The sequence below is a fragment of the Athene cunicularia genome (genome assembly GCF_003259725.1).
Source record: "Athene cunicularia isolate RWA chromosome 5 unlocalized genomic scaffold, athCun1 chr5_part1, whole genome shotgun sequence".
Taxonomy (NCBI): domain Eukaryota; kingdom Metazoa; phylum Chordata; class Aves; order Strigiformes; family Strigidae; genus Athene; species Athene cunicularia.
Window position 1 is genome coordinate 10,791,508 of NW_020799101.1, and position 22,340 is coordinate 10,813,847.

General features: G+C 41.7%; 1 protein-coding gene across 1 annotated transcript in view; it reads right to left on the reverse strand.

The window, feature by feature from the left end:
- Positions 1-6,912: 6,912 nt before the first annotated feature.
- Positions 6,913-22,340, reverse strand: part of KIF26A (kinesin family member 26A) — a 68,016-nt gene continuing 52,588 nt past the window's right edge. Inside the window, exons 6-15 of the mRNA XM_026849236.1 lie at positions 22,021-22,114; positions 21,281-21,543; positions 20,845-21,028; positions 20,392-20,551; positions 18,526-18,688; positions 14,600-17,975; positions 9,947-10,137; positions 9,477-9,497; positions 8,920-9,070; positions 6,913-8,385 (exon numbers count right to left, since the gene is read on the reverse strand). Coding sequence (XP_026705037.1) covers positions 8,210-8,385; positions 8,920-9,070; positions 9,477-9,497; positions 9,947-10,137; positions 14,600-17,975; positions 18,526-18,688; positions 20,392-20,551; positions 20,845-21,028; positions 21,281-21,543; positions 22,021-22,114 — 4,779 coding nt within the window. The 3' untranslated portion in view covers positions 6,913-8,209. The remainder of the gene's footprint in view (positions 8,386-8,919; positions 9,071-9,476; positions 9,498-9,946; positions 10,138-14,599; positions 17,976-18,525; positions 18,689-20,391; positions 20,552-20,844; positions 21,029-21,280; positions 21,544-22,020; positions 22,115-22,340) is intronic.

Consider the following 22,340-nt stretch of genomic DNA (forward strand, 5'->3'; position numbering starts at 1 on the left):
CACAGTGGAAGACACTTGAAATGCATGCAACAACTTGCATGTGTCCTACAGTGCTAGGAGCAGCCCTACATCTTCTCAGTTACCGTCAGCTGGAAAATTATTAACTAGCTGCATATATGCAAGGGGCAGAGAGAGACTTTTGCCAGAGAAGGGAAGGCAGGGCGCTGGCATTTCCAAAGGTTCCCAGTTAGTTTGCATATGGTGCTGTCAGACTGCTGTGCTCGTTTCCAGCCTGATTATTAACACTGCTAATGGGAAAAGGCCTTGGAGGGCAAGGACTGCACAGCGGCATGCCTGGTGCATAAGGAGCCAAAATTCCTGGCCATATTCCCAACATATACAGACCCATCTATTATATTAACTGACCTTATACCATCAGTGACTCAAATATCGCATCAGTACCATGAGCGCCATGAAGGGGCAAATTTTATGAAGATTTCAAACCTGCATTTACAATTTACACACCTGAAAAGGGATCTTTAGTCCCTGTGGCAAACCAGTCAGTGTGTTGTCAGTACATCTGTAAATCATTCCTGACAGAGTTAATCAGAATAACTTCCCTAGTTTCTGATTTTAAGCAAAAGCAAATGAGATGTGTCATTGAATTTTAATGTTTTGATGCTATTTCAGGGCTTGGTTTGTGTTGGGTCGGCTGTCTACCATGGACAACCCCCTCAAGTAACTTCAACATCCAGACTGGAGAAGGGAATTTTTTCCAAAGTTACAGGACCTTTGAAGAGAGCTCCAGGGCAACCCAAGAACATACCAGACCTTAGCTTGCTGATCCACTGCATTTTGGTTTTTTTCCAAACAGTAGCTTAATAAGGCAAAATAATCAGCCCTGAACATGTAAACCAAGAAAAATAGTTGGTTTCCACATTCAACACTTCCCTCAGAAGCCTACTGGATATTTTATAGAGAAGTCCCATGCAAATGGTAGCTGTCTTGCTGGAGCTCTTTGGAGTATGGGTATGTGGTGCATAGGCATTTCAGTAGTTGCCTAAAAAGTAATCTTTAAAAATCCTAGCAGTGTGAAGTTCTGTTTTTTTAACTTGGGTTTAGTACTTACCGTGGCTTGATGGAACTGATTCCCAGTTTTTCTAACAGGCAGCTTTCCTTTACCAACCCTTCTCTTCTTATGTTGTACCCTCTCCTGGCAGGGGCCAGCTCCCATTGCACAATGCCTAATGGCAAACTGCATTTACAGTCAGAATATAAGTAAAGAAGAGATGGAAGAACAGGTGGAGATACTTTAGATATCAAAGAACAAATCAGAGACCAAGCGAAGCATCCAAAGAGGCAACAAGCAAGAAGAATAGACAATGCCCTACAGACCACTAAGAACTGGAAAAAGGAGAAAACAGGGAAACCTTGCATTTGCAGAAGTGTTTTATAAAATTACTACATCAAAGCTACATCAAAGAGGTTTGTAAATTATTTGTTTGGTAGGAGACTGAGCAGAAATGTGACCAGGGTATAAATGGGAGGGGGAGCAGCACACGGCTGCCCTCATTCTTGTCCACCCCTTTGTGCCTGTCCAGAATGCATGGCTTTAGCAAAGAGGCGCACAGTCCGGGCACTGGCATTTTCTTTCATAATGGATGTATTTGTATACGTTATTACATTTTCCTTCTTCTATTCTCACCCCAAAAGCTGAAGCTTTTGAAAGCTTTTTTGAAAGCTTTGCTTTCCCTCATTTCCTGTCATACAAATAAATAACATGTCTTTGAAAACTGAGCAGTTTGAAAATGGCATCCCATCGGAGCCTGTCTGCAGTGTTTCAGCTGCTGTGGCTGGAGGTTTTGCTCTGTACCCAGCAAAGAACTTTGTGAGAGACATATTTTTAAGAACTGCTACATGCTCAATTTGGAGCGAAACACAGTAGTCCACTTTGTCCTTCCCCCTAACACCCTGTCTATTTAGGCTAAAAAATTGTGTTTGTATAGCACTTAGCCCCATGAGACTTGAAGCCTTTAGGTACAAATGTAACTCATTTAAATGGTAATGTACAACAAAATGAGTGGCACCCTTCAAAACAAGTGGCATTTGTAAGTATATCTGTGCCAGGTGCTGACAAATGGAGGGTCACTGTTAAAGACACAAGGAAAGGTCTTGGTGAGCCAATATTTAAAAGTCAGTTTTTCCAGTCAAAGGCGAAACTCTAAAACATCTGCTTATTTCTCTGCTGCCTGTGCCCTGGAGCACCATGCCTGCCTCCCAGAGAGCAGCACATTTGGGCTCCTAAGGTATTTCCCATACAAGGTCAGATCAATTAAAATGTGCTTTAAATACAGTCAGGTGAGCTGTGGCAGGAGCTCTGTAGCCCTGATTAGGTCCCTGACACTCTGAAGGGCAGAATCTAAGGCAATCTGCTGACCTCGGGTAGGAGAGCCAGATAACAGGCATGAACCTGCTTTTTCACTAACCTGGGACTGCAGGCTTTGCTGGCCACATAATACTGCTGTAATACCAGCAATGCCAGGAGTTAACTAAAAACCGTGTTCTTCTCCTACTGAAGTCAATAGCAAAACTCAAAAACACAAGTCTTCCAAAAGTTGGGACAAGCTCTTTCAGCTGTCCCAGGGAGACTGGGCTGCGCAGTGTGTGCTGCTGCCTTCTTTTGCCAGGCCTGGTAGGAAGCTCCCACAGAAATGTTTACGTTAAAGAAATAAGTGAAGCAAACCTTTGCAGAATGAAGCTGCACTGGCTCATGTCAGGACCTGGACTGTCTGCTTGGAAGACAGATCAATGAAACAAAAGCATCTCAGAGAGAACCTCCTTACCACCAAAATTTTAATAAGGTCCTAATCTCAATATAATATATTAATATACAAATACAGCATGAATTATGCTGCTGATGCAGTGGAGAGAAGGCAGAGATGTTATTTGTATCTACTGTAAGAGCATCTCTTTACTGTCAATCCTCCAGTAAAATGTAGCCAAATGACAGTTGCCCTTCCCCCTCATCTGGGAGCTACAGGAATATACCCAGGAATGACCTGTCTCAAGCTGAATGCAACAGCCAGAAGCAAAAGACATATAAAAAAGGTAAAACCAGGCCACTGAGGAAGTGTGCATCACCTGGAGTCTCTGTGGGGGTTGCTTTGAAAAAGTTCCCCTCCTTTTGCCACCATGTTCCTGCTGTTCCCCTCCAGCTTGAGGGGAGAGTCTTGGGAAGGGAAACAGTCAGTGAAGTAATGGGCTTCTGTGTAAGCTGTTGTAAGGTTACTGTCATGCCAAACACAGCCCATCATCAGGCAGTTCCCCTGCAGGTCTGATAATAAATCTCTCTGAACATCTACACTGTCAAGAGTTATGTCTTATTCTATGTATTCCACAAACGGATTTCTGCAAGTCAAATTCTTCATGAAGCCATGAGATGTTATACGGGAGCAGCCTGGGAGGCAGTTTCTGCTTTTTAATTTGCACTTGTGATATCATTGCACATCAACAGAATTATTCTTTTCTTTCTCCTAAATACCACTGATAAGTAAAATATTATCAGCAGGATCTTCATCTGGTGAAAGTCAGTGTAGCTCCACTGAACCACTGCTAAAACAATTTACACCATCTGAAGCCCTGGAGCAAAAAAATCCAAGTCAATGGGATATAAGCCAAAATTGGAGTGTTTTGCTGGATGCAAACCAGATTTACTTGCTTGCTTAAACAGGTGCCTAAGTGCTCTAGTGAATTGGGGCCCAAATATGGCACCATTTTTTATTTGTGTCCACTTCTGCCAGCTTGGACATCTGATACAGAGGTCATCCTATAGCTAACATTTTTGCCTTAAACCCTGCCTATAGCTACAATATAGAACAGCTGCCTGTGGATTTATGTTCCACACATAACTTTAAAAATAAAATGCAAGCGACTGGAAAACGTGAATTTATAACTAGAAACAGAATACATGGGTACCTTGAAATAGAAATAAATGAAACACTTTCTACATGCTGAGAAAAGAACAAATAATCTCATATTTCTATTGCATTCTCTTTTAGTACTGATGTTTCAATACTGCAGTTAGAGTGTCCTAGAAATGCCTTAGCTGGAATTGGTTATACCAGAAGCACTGTAAAAGGTTTTACATATACATTAAATGAGTTTTTACCTACACACCATCCGAGTTCTCCATAGGGAATCTATGTAATAACTGCATTTCCAAACACTTCCTAGCAATGTAGCAATGTCCCCACAGATTCAGACTGTTTAGTACATGGTTAGCAACAGCACAGCTTACAGGAGTGGCTACTGACTTCTCCAAGTCATCCATCCAACTTGCAAATTCTGACAAGTGAGCTGAAATCCCACCTCCCAGGAGTAATTTTATATATTGGACTTTTGCCATGGTCCCATGATAGGAAAATGCAAAAGTGGAGGCCATGTCCAGAATGCAGATTCTCCTCATTTTACTGAGTCTCTGGCCACTAGATAAAGTCTTGCTTTCTCACTTAATTTCTTTTGCAGCCCATACTTCATCTCTTCCCGGAAGATGCCTGACCATGCAACCGAGGTGGTGGGGACCTCTCCTCTCCCTGCCCCTCACACACAGGCAAGCTCACCTCTGGCCTTCTGGTTAATGAAACCTGACAAGAGGTGGGGTTTGAGGAAAAGGGAATTGATGTCCCACTTCCTGAAATTTAATCTTTAGGTTTTATTTAGAGTCATAATTGCATTGGCTTAAAAAAACAGTAGTTGTCAATACTGTTGCCAGGAGATAAGCGCAATGTGAGCTGCTTGGTAAATTGGGCCATAAAGGGATCCAGAAAGGGTTGCCTCAGCAAGGAGAAGGTGAGGGATTTCATGGGAAGATCTGCAACCAAGGGAGAAAGAATTCTAGTTTGAATTAGCCCTGACAAAAGTAACTCAGGCAGTTCTCCAACACCAATGGGTTTCTAAGGTTTTGATGCTGTAACAAACTCAACAAGATCACATCTTTAAGTGTGCAATTTGATGGCTATTTTAAATCATTAAATCTCAACAGAAAATTAATTAAATAAAGCATCCAGCTTAATTTTGTAATTAGCATTTGTAAACTTATATAATTAAGCCTTTTTCAAAATAGGCTTGAATCGTAAACTAAGCATATATTTGTATAAATTTTAACTGGATGCAACTGCAAAAGTAAATAAAAGGAAAGGAATATTACAGACTCTCAGGTCTTGAGATATGAAAGATAATTTACTCTCCACAACTATGCATGTGCATAGGGAAAAGTCTGCTATTTCATCCGTCACTACCTCACCTTATTTTGCATCTCAGGTTTATTTTGTGTCTCCAAGCCAGAGGCTAAATGCATTTAATGTGCATGCTATTACCATGTTGACATGGAACTAAGCAGCCCCCAAATGCCTCTTTTCCTACTCTGTGGCAAATATAACCTTAGTTAGAAATTAAGGAGAAAGTTTCAAAGGATGTGGACCTGATCAGGAAACACTATATAGCAGAATATTTAAACAAATTGTCAGGTTTCTAACAGTTGGAATGGATGACTAGTGGCTTGATTTTTATTTCAGAGGATTATAATATTGCCAGAGTGCGGGAGAAACAATGAAGACCTCTGAGAGGGTGAAGTGGCTGGCAAATAAAAGAAACATAAACTCTTGTGTCCACTCAAGAGGGGGTTACAGGATACCTTGAAGAAGCTATGAGCCCAGCACTGCTGTGCTCAGAGGCTACCACAGGTTGACTCACCTTGCAGCAGCACCAGTAAGATGTGCATCTCCAGAGGACAGTGTAACGGCACCAGCACAAAACCTAACACTGCAGTGCAGAGCTCTCCATCAACATATTCTCCTTCGGCCCTCTCATTTAGAGGTTTTCCTCTTGGCTAACAAATACTTGTCCCTCAGCATGCTGCTGTCTTTTTTATTTTCATTTTATTTATTTATCTGATCCTTCCTCTGAAAAAAACCCCACAATGTATTGAATCACTGCATGGTTATTCCATCTTCGGAAGAACTATGGCTTTCTGCACACATAAATTAAATATAGCAGGAATTTACAGCTTAATAAATATATCTGGTATTCAAGGATATCGGCAAGGGGATCCTCTAGAAATTCTAGATGCCACATTCCCCTGCATACAACACAATGCAGTGCCAAATGTCAGTAAGCAGACATGGTGCAACCTTTTCCAGGGATAAATCACAGAGAAATAGGTAAGAGCAGGGCATCCTTAGTAACTTACGCAAAGTCACAAAGATATCTAAGCATCAGTCTCTTCCTCTCACTCTTCTACCTCTCCAGCTGCAGAATGACAGGGAAAGCATTTACCCCCTCTCACAGGCCTCTTGTGACAGTAGGAGAACTCAGTGTTTGGATGCCATGCTGTTAGGGCTACCTGAGGGGTGATAGAGGGAAAAATTTCACACATTAAAGACCATTTGGCCAAACAGTTGGAAAATACTCAAGATGGTGTCATTAGAAGCACTAGCTTTACATTAAATCTGCCTGGAGTTACTCCAGCCACCATCAGTGAGAGATGAGAGGACCAGGCACAGCCACTGCCTAACCAGAGAGCAAACAGCATCAGAGAGAAATGAATGTAGTCATTTGCTACGATGGACCTACAGGGCCTAGGGCCTGATTCCAGTTACTGAAGTTTTCTTGCATTTTTAGACCCATTTTTAATTGCTTTATCTCATCAGGGAAAACAAATATGTGAGCCGCAGGTCTTTGTTCTGTAAACTATGAAGTACTAAGAGAATATAAGTATTACCATCGCTATTTATTTTATCCCTTGGTGTCTTGTCTCTCTTTCCTGATTGGTTTATGATGACTAATGTCAAAACTCTGCTCCCAGTTATCTCTCTTGGGCAAAGAGATAATACAATATGACACTTAATACAGTATACCACAGGTCATCCTCCCTCTTCCAAACATTAAAATCATGAACATAGCAAGAAGCAATCATAACAATAGATGTATCTTTTATTCACAGATAAAAACTGAAGCAAGCTGTTATAATACATATTTGTACAAAGGATTTGAAAAAACCATAAAAAGGAAGATGATTAGAAAATATGATTCATTATGAAATGTGGTATTACATACACTATTAAACCTTTTCAAAAGTATTTGTTTGGCAACAATTTATCAATAGTTCCCACACTTAAGTGGCCTCCTTCAAAAAAGCACAAAATCTCATGCAGCATGTATAAACTTGATCCTGAGGGTTTGCCTTCCTTAGAAAAACTGTAAAAAGATATACTATTTGTCTTAAAAGTTCAAAATGCAAATGCTATATTTATAGTCAAAACTATATAAAAATATGGACCTAACTTAACATTTACAAAAACTTTTTGTTCCTTTTTTTTTGTTTGTTTTATGGTTTTGGTAATAAACATAATTCTCAATTCCTGCAGTCACAGAGAAAAAAAGAAAACCAAAACAAACCACAGTGCCCTTTGTAGACTTCCTCACATTAAGTTTATGACTCCAGAAAGACAAGGTCTGTGATAAGTGAGGTTAGTAACCACGGAAATAGGTAAGCAGTTAATATATATCTATATATGTATATATAAAATGGAAAACAAACATTTATTTTGATCTGAAAAAGTAATAATACAAAACCTGAAGGTAAAACAATCATCTCAAAATGCCATAATACACCTTTTCAATAGATAAATGTTCATAAAAATATCTTGAACCCTAAACAAGAAAATTATAATACAATTTTAATTCTGCTACATAAAACAGCTTTTCTTGAAACAAGAAGGCAAGTTCAGGTATGAAAACATAATTTACTTATTGCTTTTGCTACAATGTTGTTTGTTTTTTACATATAGTCATAAATACACTATACAGTATAAAATATTTCATAGGAATACATTTTGTGGTCTGCTTAGGTTTGCTGGCTTTAATTCTAGCACCAAATACAAAAATGAAATTCAAATCAACTGTAAAGGCACTTCCATTGTACGCTTGTTTGTTTGTCAATTAACATCTTGGTTTGTACAAAATTTCTTTGCTTCCCTCTGGTAGAAGCAATACTTGATCCTACTTTTATCTTTGTACAGTTCAAGTCACATTGAGGCACCAAATGATTTATGAACATTCCCATTCCTCAGCTGTTTCCTTCTCTCACAACATTCATTGTTGCTTCTTAATCTTCACCATTCCTCCTTCACTTCCCAGCTACTTTATCTCTTTACTTCTTCATGTCAGACAATCCAGCTTCACTTCCTTCAGTCCCCTGAAAAACCTCTCTTCAAACCTCCACTTCCCTTACTCCATCTTGCGCATCTGTTATTCCAATATCAAAACACGTCACTATCATGATATGTGACTTGCACAGATTAACACACTGCTCCAGTTCCTCTGTCACTTGTTCAAGTGCCTCCAGGTACTCCTGTGACTCCTTATCGAGATCAGGATCCACTTCAACTGCCAGACAAAAAAAATCAGTAAGAGAAACAGCTCATAGCAAAACTTTGGCACAAGGGAGCCAATAACGTAGAGTACAATTTTATTTCTCTTGAACTAAGTAATTTTTTTCACTTTGTTCAGCAGATGCAAAACTCTACCTTGAGGCTCCAGTTAAGCACAGCACTCAGTCTGTGAACAAATCTCATGCCTCAGTTCCCCAGCTGTAACATGGATATAGAAACATTTTTTCCTTCTTTGCAGAGGATAATAAAAGGTTATAAACATATTTAATATTAACAAGCATCCCAGTGAGTCTCTGCATTGTTTCGACATTCTCTTCTGGCTGTTTTGGAGGGGGATTTTTATTCATTTCTGGTACTACTTGGCAGTTAACAAATCCCGTATCACAGAAACATGAATGGAGTCACAGAGCATTTTAGGGCTCAGTTCAGCAAAACATCTTAGCAAGTGCTTAACTTTTTCAGTGGGACTGCTCACATGCTGAAAACTTGATACATGCTGATCATACTGCTGTTTTCACAAAATACTTACACTCTTCTTTCCACTTATTTGGATCCATCATCAGCCTGCACTTTGTCTCTTCCAACTCTTCCTTCAAAAATTCATGCTTTGCCTTTACTTCTCTGATTCGCTGCTGGCGCCTTTCTAGTATCTTCAGCTTGGTATGGAAATACATCAGACCCTTTTAAGACACAGAAAGACCATTTCATGAATTTGCCTGTTATGAGCTGACCTCCAACAATTTGACACAAATTGCTCCCAGCACATTATTTGTAAGAGTTAGCAGATCCATTGTTTTGTTTCATTATGGGGTTGGTGGGTTTTTTTGGTTTGGGGTTGGGGTTTGTTTATTTGACGTTTACATTAATGGCTTCTAACCTAGAGGAACAACATGCTACATCACTTAAGCATTTGTTGCACTTCTCTGAATTCGCAAACATCTCTTAATACATTCTGAAATTACAACTGTTTGTAGAGCAAATTTTTTTTTCCAGCAGTGCAAATTATAAACACAGCCTAGTAATAAGGTTAGAGCTATATTTAATCCTAAAACATATGAATTCTTATTTTCTTAAAAGCATTCCTACCTTCTCAACATCCTGGAAAGGCTATTATGAAAGAAATGGGAAAAAAGCATCAGAAGAATATAGAAATCTGGTCTCCAAAATAGAATTAGCTGATTTTTTTGCTAATTACAACTAAATTAAAATCAGTGTAGCCCTGATTTAATAGAATCCTGTCATCTACATAAAGAGTTAATGACCCTATAGTTGAGGAAGCCTGTAAGGTTTCATCATCCAGGCATAAAGTCTTCTCATAATGTATTCATTGGTAACTTCCATTTACACCATCAGTCATGTTAGACACAATTAATTTTAGACAGTAATCATTTTCATTTTCTGTGTTAAGGGTACCCCAACATATGAAATGTAAAATTAACAATTATAGTGCTTTAATTGCAATCAATTTCCTGAACACCATTCTGGCATTCAGGCAAGGACTCTGCCTGTATACTGTAATTTAAGTTGTCTACAGTTGTTGTAAAATATGTGCTGACCTCAGTTTCCTCTTGTCTGTGTCGCTGTAATCGTTCCACATCATCAATCTCATAAACTTTAATTTCAAATGGCTCTTTTAAAGTGCCTGGCAAAGGTGGCAGATCAACCCATTGGCCAGTGACGCTGGGTTTTCTTCCAAGGGAGGCAGCATCTGGCAACGGAGCAGGAATCAGTCTACGACGCTGGAGGCCTAAAATACAGAAGACAGGTGTTCCTCAGGCTGTAAGAGACTAGCATACTGCAGAACGTACTGCAGTGAATTAAAGAAAGGTCTAAGTTCTCAGGGTACTTAGGAAGAAATGCTTTTCTTGATCTTTTCATTTTAGTAAAACACCCCCAGGCTGCTAATTGAGTTACTGTCTTGACAAAGTACGTTTCACTTGGTTCACGGATGGGAGTGACAGCAGTTCCTCTCCCAAAGCAGATGTCTGAGTATCAGTTCTTTATTCTCTCCCTGCAAAAATATTTTGCCTGGATTAATTTTTCTTTGGTGGGCTACAACGGTATTTAATACCTTACAATGACATTGAGATAGTGAGTAATTTCAAACCAATACTTATAATGGAAGATGAATCTGGAAATCTGCTCCTCCAGTTAAAGCCAAGCCAGACTATCTAAGATGCCTCTCATTGTACTACCTCTTTGCAAACAGTTCCCTCCAGAAGTACTACTAATGCTTTAAGGTGCTAAATACCAACAGTCCCCATGGGATTGAGAAGCAGTAAGGCGGCAGCAACCAACCAAGATGCAACCTGAGCCACCTCTAATGTCTAGGCTTATCACCACCCGTTTGCACGAGCACTCAATCTCAAAGCATCACAAAACTCACCAATTTCTCAACAAGAGGGCCCCCAGATTTATGAACAAACAGCATAATGCTACCTTGATGCATCTGCTAGGAACCAAATTTTGTGAAGCAGAGACTTATGTCCTTCAGAAATGCTGGTACTTTTGTATAGAAGAGTTGGCACTCTGGTGTCGAGCATTTTTTGCGATTATAAAGTCTCTCTTCATTCTCTAAAAGCTGACCTTACACTACACGTGTCAAGGACGAGTACGTGCATAGAGCTGGTCAGGCAATTTTAACAAGGCTGCAGTCCAATCTCTAGGTAAACAGGAGGGCTGAAGGCCACCAGAAACAAACTGAAATATCACATGGTAGCAGTGTATAAGCAGCTTTTGGGTGAACAGTGACAATAAATTTATGCCTAATTTCCTCCTCTTATTGAAAACCAGCTCAAAGATAAGGAGTCTTATTCCTTCTGGTCTTACAAAATGGAGCACATCAAACAGACAAGACAGTGCTGCTCAGAGGACAGCACTTCAAAGTAACTCCTGGGCTGAGACCTCTACAGAGTACAAGTTAAGGCTGTCAGGTAAGCCCTGTCACAAACTTCAACATGAAATGGAGACAAAATCCCAGCAGGTACCCCAAAGCAACACACATCCATAGATACCTGAAGAGTTACCTGCTTCACATATTCTTAAGAAAAACGTCCCAAATTCTTATTTGCATCCTTGCTAATTTCTAAGTAACAAGAATAGTCACAAGAAGAATGTTCTGGAAAGGGGAACGCTTGATTCTACTTCTACAACACCCGTTCATGATTCTTACCATCCTAATTCATTTAGCCTGAATCACCACTATACTCCTGCCTGCTGAAATCACCCACTGTAATTTTGATCATGTAACCACTTTGTTGACAGCAGGATCCATCTGAAGAGGGCACTGAACTGATGCAGTCAAAAAACATATACTAAGCAGACAAACTTAATATCCTTCTACTACACCAACCAGGGTCAAGTTAATTTCTCCAAGGATGAAGTAAAAGGATAAGGGGATAAGGTTTCCAGTGACATAAATGGGAGTACAATCTGCCCTTTAAATCCAGAGACGGCAGGACTCCAACGGTTTGGAGCAACATAAGCTACTCCAAGAATCTCTAACACTTCGCAAAGGTTACAATATATTTTAGGCCAATAATAGGTCTGCACCAAACATTTCTTGTAAGAAATATTTCATGAACTTCCTAGAAAACTCCATTTCATGTATAAAACACATTATTCTCTCAAACTCTACAGCACTCCAAAAAAGTAATACATAATTTATTGATATAGAGCAATTTCAATTGGAAAAAGAAATAGTTCGTCATCTGTAAAGACCTTATGAGCATTTCCTGGAGCAAAACCAAATACAAATCCATCAGTGTGTAATTCCTTCTCAATATGTGTGCAACTTATACAGCTGTTAATATTGATTTATAGGAAAAGTTTAAGAGGTTGATATGCTATGGAAAGAGAACTGCAGCAAATGTTGCCGGTCACGAGTTGTGTCCCCCAGGGCTCGGTTTTGGGGCCACTCCTGTTTAACATCTTTATTGATAATCTAGATGAGGGGATTGAGTGAATCCTCAGTCAGTTTGCAGATGACACCAAGTTGGGTGGGAGTGTTGATCTGCTCGAGGGTAGGGAGGCTCTGCAGAGAGACCTGGACAGGCTGGAGCCATGGGCTGAGGCCAACTGGAGGAGTTTCAATCAGGCCAAATGCCGGGGGCTGCCCTTGGGCCACAACAACCCCCAGCAGCGCTACAGGCTTGGGGAGGAGTGGCTGGAGAGCTGCCAGTTAGAGAGGGACATAGGGGGTGCTGATTGACAGCCGGCTGAACAGGAGCCAGCAGTGTGCCCAGGGGGCCAAGAAGGCCAATGGCATCCTGGCTTGTGTCAGCAATAGCGTGGCCAGCAGGGACAGGGAAGGGATCTCACCCCTGTACTCGGCACTGGTGAGGCTGCACCTCGATTCCTGTGTTCAGTTTTGGGCCCCTCACTACAAAAAGGACATTGAATGACTCGAGCGTGTCCAGAGAAGGGCAACGGAGCTGGTGCAGGGTCTGGAGCACAGGTCGTACGGGGAGCGGCTGAGGGAACTGGGGGTGTTTAGTCTGGAGAAGAGGAGGCTGAGGGGAGACCTCATCGCCCTCTACAGCTACCTGACAGGAGGGTGCAGAGCTGGGGATGAGCCTCTTTAACCAAGTAATAAGTGATAGGACAAGAGGGAATGGCCTCAAGTTGCACCAGGGAAGGTTTAGACCTAGGATATTAAGAAGTATTTCTTTACAAAACGGGTTGTTGGGTGTTGGAATGGGCTGCCCAGGGAAGTGGTGGAGAGTCCCCGTCCCTGGAGATGTTTAAGAGAAGGATCAACAGCACTGAGGGATATGGTGTAGTTGGGAACTGTCAATGTTGGGTTAACAGACTAGATGATCTTCAAGGTCTTTTCCAACCTAGTTGATTCTGTGATTCTATTGCACTAAGTTTCCAAAATGACTTATCACCTGCTGAAGCAACTCAGTTGCTTTGACCAGAAAGCACCATGAGATCTAGGTCAGTTTAACTCATTTGGTTTTACTGCCAGAATCAAGCATCATGGATGTCTACAGGGATTACAACAATTACCACTTTCCAACCAAAAGCTCAGATTGAGCGCATCGCTGATATTAGGTCCTACTACATTTCCAACAGTCACTGTGCTTAGGCTGCTGAATGAGACTGCTGGTCATTAGCTACACGGCACCAACTGCCACCAATTCTTTACAATACTACAGGACTTCAAGTTAGATCTGTAAAAACGAATACTGTAACAGCAGTCAGATGAGCATGATTTTGAAGCTACCTACAACTGTCAGCTCTTACATGAGCACCACCCATGAAAGCAAAAAGGTAAGGCACCAAAGAGCAGGAAAGGGGACCTGGTTCTCATACGCCCACCTCTGCATGGCATGGTCAGACACGTCTACCTTGGCACAGTACATGAGCCGGAGACACCTCTTCCAAGCAGTTCCCCCGGTTGGTTTCCTATTGCTTATAGTATCCACATGTACCTTCTTAAATTTCTTTATAAAAACACTATTACAGTGCAATACAATAATTTTGCAATTCGCTGGTAACATTAATGTAAGAGTTGCTACATCTTATGTACGCACCCTACTGCTCTGCCTCTAAACTAAGGTTTACCTTTAGGTAATCCAAGGCACATTCAGCAATCTTTGTTAATTCACAAACACTCTTCTCCCCTCCAGGCCTATTCCCTGGTTTCCAAACTACAGTCCCAGCCCATCTCACTGAAATTCCTTCACAGACACCTGGCAGCAGAGCTCCTCCTCTCCTCACTGCCCTTCTCCCACCAGTCTTCCCTAACTCTCAATTCTCACAAAAACTCATCAGCACTCACCCAGCATCCTTACTCTTCTCAACCCACCTGTAAGACCCTCCCATTTTGGGCCACCCCTGTGTCGCACTCACTGCTGACCCTGCTGAGGGAGGAAGGAACGTCTCCCAGTGTGCCGGCAGCCATCTGCTGTCTCCTCCCTCACAGGGAGGCTGCCGGCGCCCCAAGGCACCCAGCACCTCTCCTGCCCTCTCCACTGCAGCACCTGTGTCACACCTGCAGCTTTGAAGTGAAATAAATGACAAGTAGATGCTGTCACAGCAATACGTGTGCACACGCAAGCGCATGCAGGCAGTCTACATCTCCACTTTGAGTCTCCCCCAAACTTCCTCTCCCTCTCTGCCAGAGACACCATGAAAACCCCTCATCCTCAGGGACACAGTGGAGTACCAGTTGACACTTAGCCGCCTTCCCATTCATTTCTTACCTGTTGATCGTTTCTTGGGGGATTTGAGGCTCCTCATCCTGCCTGGTGAGGACATCCCGCTTTCGCTCATGGAGTCGTGCGCTGAGGAGGCACTGCCGGTGGCCTCGCTGTCCCGAATCATGCTCTCATAGCCGCTGCTGCCCCCACTGTGGTAAAACAGAGCCGTCCGCCCCATGGCTGGTGGCAGCTCCCCACTTAGGACACTGCTGTTGTCACTTCCGTGCCCACTGCTGTACCGCTGAGGCCGCCGTGGAGCCGTTATCTTGCTGTACGGAGACGGCAGCACCGGGATTTGTGACTTCTCGTCGCTGAGGTTAATGCCACTGTCGTTGCCGCTGTCGGAGTCGGTGGAGCCTCTGAAGTGGCCCACCTTGGCAGAGCCACCTGACACCAGCTCGTTCACGCGGCTGTTGGCCGCCCTCATGGCCTGTTTGGTCCCCATGATGGTCCCTCGGCCAGGTTTGCTGCTGACAGGCTGCACGGAGCGGGGGGCTGCCTTCCCACCAGGGGCCATGCCAGAGCCCTTCCCTGCAGGCTGCGCCAGGGACTTCACAGAGGAACTGAGAGATTTTGATCCACTGGCAGAGAGGCCACGGTTTTTATTCCCGTTCGCTTGCACCTTCTGATTAGCTGTGGGTTTTGCCTGGCTGTTTTTACTGGGTGCAGGGGCAGTGAGGTGTGGTGGTAAACCCACACCAGAGGCAACAGGAGGGACCCCCAGCCTGGGGACAGAGCGCCCTGCCCGGCTGTTGCTGGCACTCCCATTCTCCCTCGCCATGCTTCCTTTAGATCCAACCGATGTCAGGCTATCACACCTCTCCAGGGACATGTGGCTCCCGTAACGGTGCACGGCTTCACTCTTCGATGCCTTCACCTTTAAGCTGGATGTCATCTTGGGCAAAGAGTGGTCGCCCTTCAGGTTCATTTTGCTGCTGGCACTTTCACTGAAGTAAGACCCAACTTTCAACCGCAAATCTACTTCATCTTCAGCTTTTAGCATGGCAGCCCTGGCAAAGTCCAGGCCAGAGGCTTTTCCTCCACCGTTGCCCAGACCAACGGGTTTCTGCTCCAGGCTTGATTTGCGTACAGGAGGTGTTGGAGGTGTTGGCCCACCTGGCCTGGGCAACATTGTCGACTTCTGTGGTGCGCTCTTCTTTCCCAGTGATGATTTCAAGCTGCCAGTGGCCAAGGGAGCATCCAAATTCCCTCGGGTCACTGCCTCCGACAAAGTACTGTTAGCATGTGACACTGGCATCACTCCCAGTGTGGTGGCTCCTCTCTTCAGCTGTGGCATCTTCATCGCAACTTCTGACTTCTTTGTAGCTCCGCTGGAGGATTTGCAGGCCATTTCGCAACCATCCACAACCCTCTGCGAACAGGCAAGCATAGTCTGTGACTTTGTTGGCCTGGATACTGCACCAAAATACTGGGCAGCTTTTCCTGGCTGCTTCTCAGTACCAAATGCATGAGATTTTGGAGACAGAAGCGAGTCTGCAGGTTTTGCTTCCGACTGATAATCGGTACGCAACAGCCAGGGATCTTCAAATATACCATGTGGATTCTGCAGCTCTTTATAGCTGAGCACAGTATTATTGTGGATTGGAGACGAGGTAGTTTTTGTTTTCCTAGGAAGACTAGAATGTATTGTTTCTATCACCGGTGAATCACGAGAATTACTAAATTTTATTTTTATGGGTTGATCAGTGACACAAAAAGCACTTTTTATCTGAGATGCTTTGGTAGTTTCAGAGGTTTGAGGGCTTTTGCTGAGGCCTGAGGACAGTTTGCTGGAACTCAAGCTCTCACTCTCTAGTTCAGAGAAGCAAAATCCACTGTCATTCAGAGCGCTTTTCAGGGGAACAGACAAATGGGATGAATCCAAGTTGAAGGGTTCCTCAGACTTATTACAGCTGTAAGATGACTGTGCGACGAAACTGTCACTAGACTGGGCTCCATCACTTTCGATCGTACAGATGCTGACTTCACTAAGCCACGAACTGATGGAGGACCGTCTGCTGCTGGTAAAGGGATCCTTAGCAAAGGGCACAACAATATCAATATTTACACCAGTAGAAGTCTCCTGTGAGGTATAAGCATCAAACTCATCATTTATGCTGCTGATAATACTGACCGGCCTCGAACCTGATGCAAGGGCCTGAAGGGAGCAGTCACTGTTAAAGCTAATGATACTGGAAGGTCTTCCATTATCCATAATCCCACTAATGGATAGTTCTTCCACCACAGTGAAAACAAGTTCATCTTCTCCATTTAGCTCAACAGGCTGCTGCAAAGTCACTGTGGTGGTTAGTATATCCCGATCAAAACACTTCCCTCTGAATGCTGACCTGAAGCTGTGTACCTCTATCGCACCTGATTGATTCTGGGCATTGCTACCAACCAGGAATGTGCTTCCTATGGGGTTTTGCTCAGGTTTGTTTCCCATCTGCTTGCTCATTCCCACAGGAGGAGTCCGAACTGCATTGCTATTGTCCAGCTCCAAATTCGCAGCCTTGGAGCTCAGTACGTGCTCTTTCTGCTGTGGAGGTGGAGGTGCTGGGCTTGGCAAGGGTCTCTTCACACATAAGGACTTTTCCTTAAGGACACATTCAGCCGTGACCTTATTCTGCTCTGGATTCCTTGAAGGGCTACACCTTGAGGACTGCAGGGAATCAGTGATTGTGTCTCTCTCTCCTTCCAGTATTGAGTCTATTATTTTGTTGTCAGCTCTGCTCTGCAGCTCTGTTTTCAAGTGAGGTGTGCTCTTTTCATGGCAATTGCCGTTGCCACCCCTTGGTGCAACAGCCTGGAAAGAAAGGTTATGTCCTTTTTTAAGAGATGCAGTTTCTTGTGGAATTGGTTTCTTAAATCCTCCAGAAGGAGAAGATATTTTTTCCTTTATCAGCTTAGACTGTGCATTTTCTGTACCTCCAGGGACTGGACTACAGTTGGACACAACAGAGCTCTCTCCACAAGCAAATCTGATGGGTTCCTCACTTCCATCAATGCACTCTAACCTTTCTTGCAGTTCAGCAAAAGTGTTGCATTTAAAATGGTCCTTGTCAGAACTCCTACCAATAGCAGAATTGTCTTTACTTCTCTTCTTGTTTAGGGATGGGATTATGGGAACAAACTCTGGAGGACCTTCATTATCTGTCAATTCCCTGTCAGACAAAGCTGCACCATTGGGACCAACATAGATGACAGTATCACAAGACTGTTCACTGCTGGAGGAATAATCAGGATCACTAGATATACTGAGGACAGGAAGGTCAGGGTCAAGGGCAACAGTTCGTGGGTGGAACGGCCGCAAATGGGGTGGTCTTCGGACATGCCCTTCTTCACATGAACTCTCTCCTCCAGAGGAGCTTGATGCATACTGCAAATGATCAATAAGGGAAAAGTTATTAATATTCATTGATATATATAAGTATATATGTACATATAATTGATTAGAAGGTCAGGTTTGCTATATACTCAGAGCTTTTCATGTACTATCACAACTACATCTAGTGGAAAAATGTTAGTGTGAATTAAAATAACAAGGTCATGCTATACAGATTTTACTGTATTAGGAGTAATATAACAAATCACACCTCTTCAGATCATTTCCATTAAATATTATGCATCTTCTTTCTCCTCAACAGTTTCCTATTCCTTCCTTAATGGTTTTTAATTAATACAAATTTGAGATAGTTCCACATATAAGTAAAGAAAGAATACATGTTTGGAACAAAAAGAAGGGAATTTCAGGGTTAAGGATTGGGGGCGGGATGATGGCTCAGTGCCAAGTCATTTGTCAGTTCCTCTCCTGAGCTTTTATGCATTTTGTATTACTTCTTACCACCGAGAAATCCCATGTTCCCCCACCGAGAGGTTAGGAAAACTCATTTTCAAATGAATTAATTTCTGCTTGTTTGTGAACTAACCTTGGATTTCTTCTTTCGCATCCGGTGAATTCGCGATGCAAGCTGAATGGTGGTGAGAGTTTCTGCATAATTGGCTGGAGAGTCAGAAATATGTGCAATCATAGTAGTTCTGCAGTTGATGTTCCCAAGCGATTCCCTCAATAACATTGTCAACTTGTTGTCCCTGGGTAACAAATGAGAACACTAGGATGGTTTAAAGAAATCACAATCTATTTTTGCAGATTTTTATACCACAAGCTGTGCTTTTACTCTGATAGGATATATGCATGTATGGTACATGTAGATAAGAAATATGCTCCTATTATTTGACCACACTTAAAATGTGTCTAAATGTACACATACAAAGGTACTGGTATTCTAAATATTTATCTGCCTCTGTATTTGCAGTATGACAAGTCATTTTATTTGTTTCTTAGACAATTGTGAAACGATTGATAAGTAGTTTGTTATTTCAGCTTCAGCTTGTACTACCCAAAAAGCTGATGAGTGCTGTATTTTCAGCTGAGCAGACTTAGCACCTGGATAGCTAAGCTCTGTGAGCTCTATGCAAATGATTTCAGTAATAAGGAAAAATTAAGTCAACAGGAATGATAAGAAATCGCTAAACAAATATAATAATGTCAGATATTAGGAACATACTATCAGTGCCACCCCAGCTAATCTAGTTTCCACTCTGCCGGCTGTGCTCTGCTCTAACATAGCAAATGGAAAGCAAACTTTCTGTCTGAAGGCTTTCCTGGTGATACAAGTCCTCTGCCATAGACAGCAAAGCTGACAGGACAGGTGACATTTTGTCCTCCACTGGTCTCTGAGACATCTCAGCTCAGGGCTCCCCGGAAGTCACTTCCTATGGTGCCCCTAAACTGGTCCAACAGGTGGGAACTACTGTCATGGCTGCTCACTAAACCATGGTAGGTGACAAAGTTGAGGATCTGCCCTTCCCTATTCTAACAAATCCATCCTCTACTCCATCCACAAACCTAGCAACTAGCCTGAGGAGATTATCTTTCTGCCTAGTACAGAAGGAAAGAACACCTGTTTGAGATGCAGCACTAGATAAATATGTGAAATGACATGATTGATAACAACGGCACAAAGTTATAATGCACGAAGACAAGCAGCAATTAAATTTAAGGACTGAAGGCCAAGTTCTGGTAAAGGTGTTTACAATGTGGCTGTTATCTTTAAGCTGGGCTCCCACAGGTGTGTTTGACATAATATTATTGTCAAGTACACTCCATAAAGGAACACACCTAAATGTTCACCTCTGCTAAACAAATGTGCAACACAGTGGTCTTTTTTTCTTTAAATTCAAAGATGTATTGTTTAAAAAGTCATACAGAAATAACAAACTTTGATAACCATACCTGATAAATCTAGTATTTTCTGAAATTTCAATATAATTTTTAAATTTGGAAAAATAAGTAAAATTTTGATGAAATTGTTCACTAATGTCCAGCTGGCTGAGATCAGTCTAAATTCCAAACCCAGGAAACAAAGAGGAGATAGAAGGAAAGAAAACACTTTGGCCATTTTCCCCTGATTTTTTCATCAAACCCTCCCCAACATTTCACCCAACTTAAGTATATACCAATATGTGTGTAATTTTTGGCCATGTAATTAAGAATTTCATGTTACTATGTGACATTTAAGAAGTTGTGTGTATGTACACGTATACACATAGACTGGTAGATTAATAGATGTATGTATCCGTAATATAGAAGTGACCTTAAAAGAAGACAAGACTCCTCCCTGACAGAACTTCCTTTAACTACGTCTTAGGTAAAGAATAAACTGTTGATGCAATTCATTTCTAAAGTAACACCAGCCACAAATTTAAGATAATGTAGACAATAATTCACTTACTTATATGGCACATGCTTAGCACCATTAATTAAGGCCAAAATTACATTGCCTAGGGCAGAGAGAGACAGACACAGAGAGCCTCCTCCGTCTCGGCTCTTGCTCAGCACTTTTTCACAGCTCCCTAGATCAATGAGATGCAAACGGCTGCGTCCTCCAGACACTAAAACAAAAAAGTAAAAGCAGTTGTACATCACATCCTTGCATGGACTCAAGCCAAACTTGGTATGCAAAGTGTATTCAGATGAGGAAAATAATGAATACATCATGAGATAATGACCAAATTGAATATTAATAGTAAGGAAACCAGATATTAGCCACAACTAACAAAGTTAAAGGTGACTTGACTGGCTTGAGGGTTTTCTTCATTTTTTCTTTTTTTATAGCAAATTATTGTTTAAACTAACCCAAAACCATGTCATTTAAAAATAAACAATATGGTAAGAAGATTCATACTTCCTCCTTTGCCACTCTTCTCCATGCGATACTGGTATATGTGAAGAGTAAAGAGCATATGTGAATTCCTCCTATCTTCTTCCTCACATTCAGGTTTGCTGGTACTTCTGGCAGCAATTGCAGCATCAAGGAAAAAGGCAGCTTTCTCTGCTGTCGGGGCCCTTAGCTCACTTTGGTTTTGAAGCTTGAATATAAAAAAGAAAATGACTAATTAGCACAGGGGCATTTGGTTTTTATTATTTTTTGCTGAACTGGCTAAATCTCTAGGGCACTAAAAGAAACAAATATGTACACCATGGGAGAAGGGCTTATAAATTAAAAGCAGTAATGTTTTTTTATTGTCTTAAAAGTTGTCATAATTTTTGGCAGATAAAAGGAAATAAAAAGCAGAAGAAAGTCAAGCTCAGAAAAATCTATGTTGTGATATCCATTATACCTGAGTTCCACATATTGGATCTTCTCTCAGATAAACCCCAGGAGACTGGCCATCCTGAAGGCTGCCAGTGGCTACTTCAGCTAACAAATCCTTAAGGTTTTCATCTTTGCCACTGATCTCCACAGCAGATACTCTAATAGAGAAACGAGTCCCAGTTTTTTCTTTACGTTCATTGATTAATTTGAAGAGCCAAGAAATTGCACAGGGGATGATACCAAGGCTTTGTGTGGAGTTATCTTTCCCAATCATGGTAAAAGATTTTCCTAGAATGAAAAGACAAACATGAATTAATTCACCTTTCTTGTACAAAACAGTGTCTCTTCATACCACAACTGTACATTACATGCAATGCCATGTGCTGCACAGATAATGGGAAAGAACAGATGTAAAAGTGTGAGGTATTTCATTATTAATCCGTTCCTATTTATTCAATTAGTCTTGCAATTTTTGTAACTCAGACCCACAGCAAATTAACGTTAAAAACATCTCTGATCTTTTGATTTTCATCACAATGCACTTATATAAACTTGCTCTTGAGTAAGCTAATCTGATGTTACGTTTTACCTTTTCAAATTAAAACTTACAATCCCAGTGTAGAAATAAACCATGATAAGTTTGCAAAGCTAATTAAAAAGAAATTCTAATCTATTCATATACTCCAGGTTTATTGTTCCAGGAGCTGACAGCATGTAATTACCAGACTGACATAGTAATTAACTGTAACGAATTTGGGAGCTCACCAAGCTTGACATGACCAAAGCAAAATATGCAACCATCTGCACCATTCACAACAGACTGGATTACTTCTGCTACTGTTCCAGAGCATACCTCAGCCTGAAAGAAAGATTGGAGACAAATAAATAAAAGAGCATATACTGCTGTGGTTTTCACTGTTCTTCTGTAATGAAATGAATGACTCAATATTTTTGAGGCACAATATTCTCCCCATTTTTATGGCACCAGTCCTATTATTTTAGTAACTATGCTATCTGAAAAAAATAATAAAATATGCTACTACAGCCTAAAATAGTTTTCAATTCTATTAAACCAATTGTCTTGG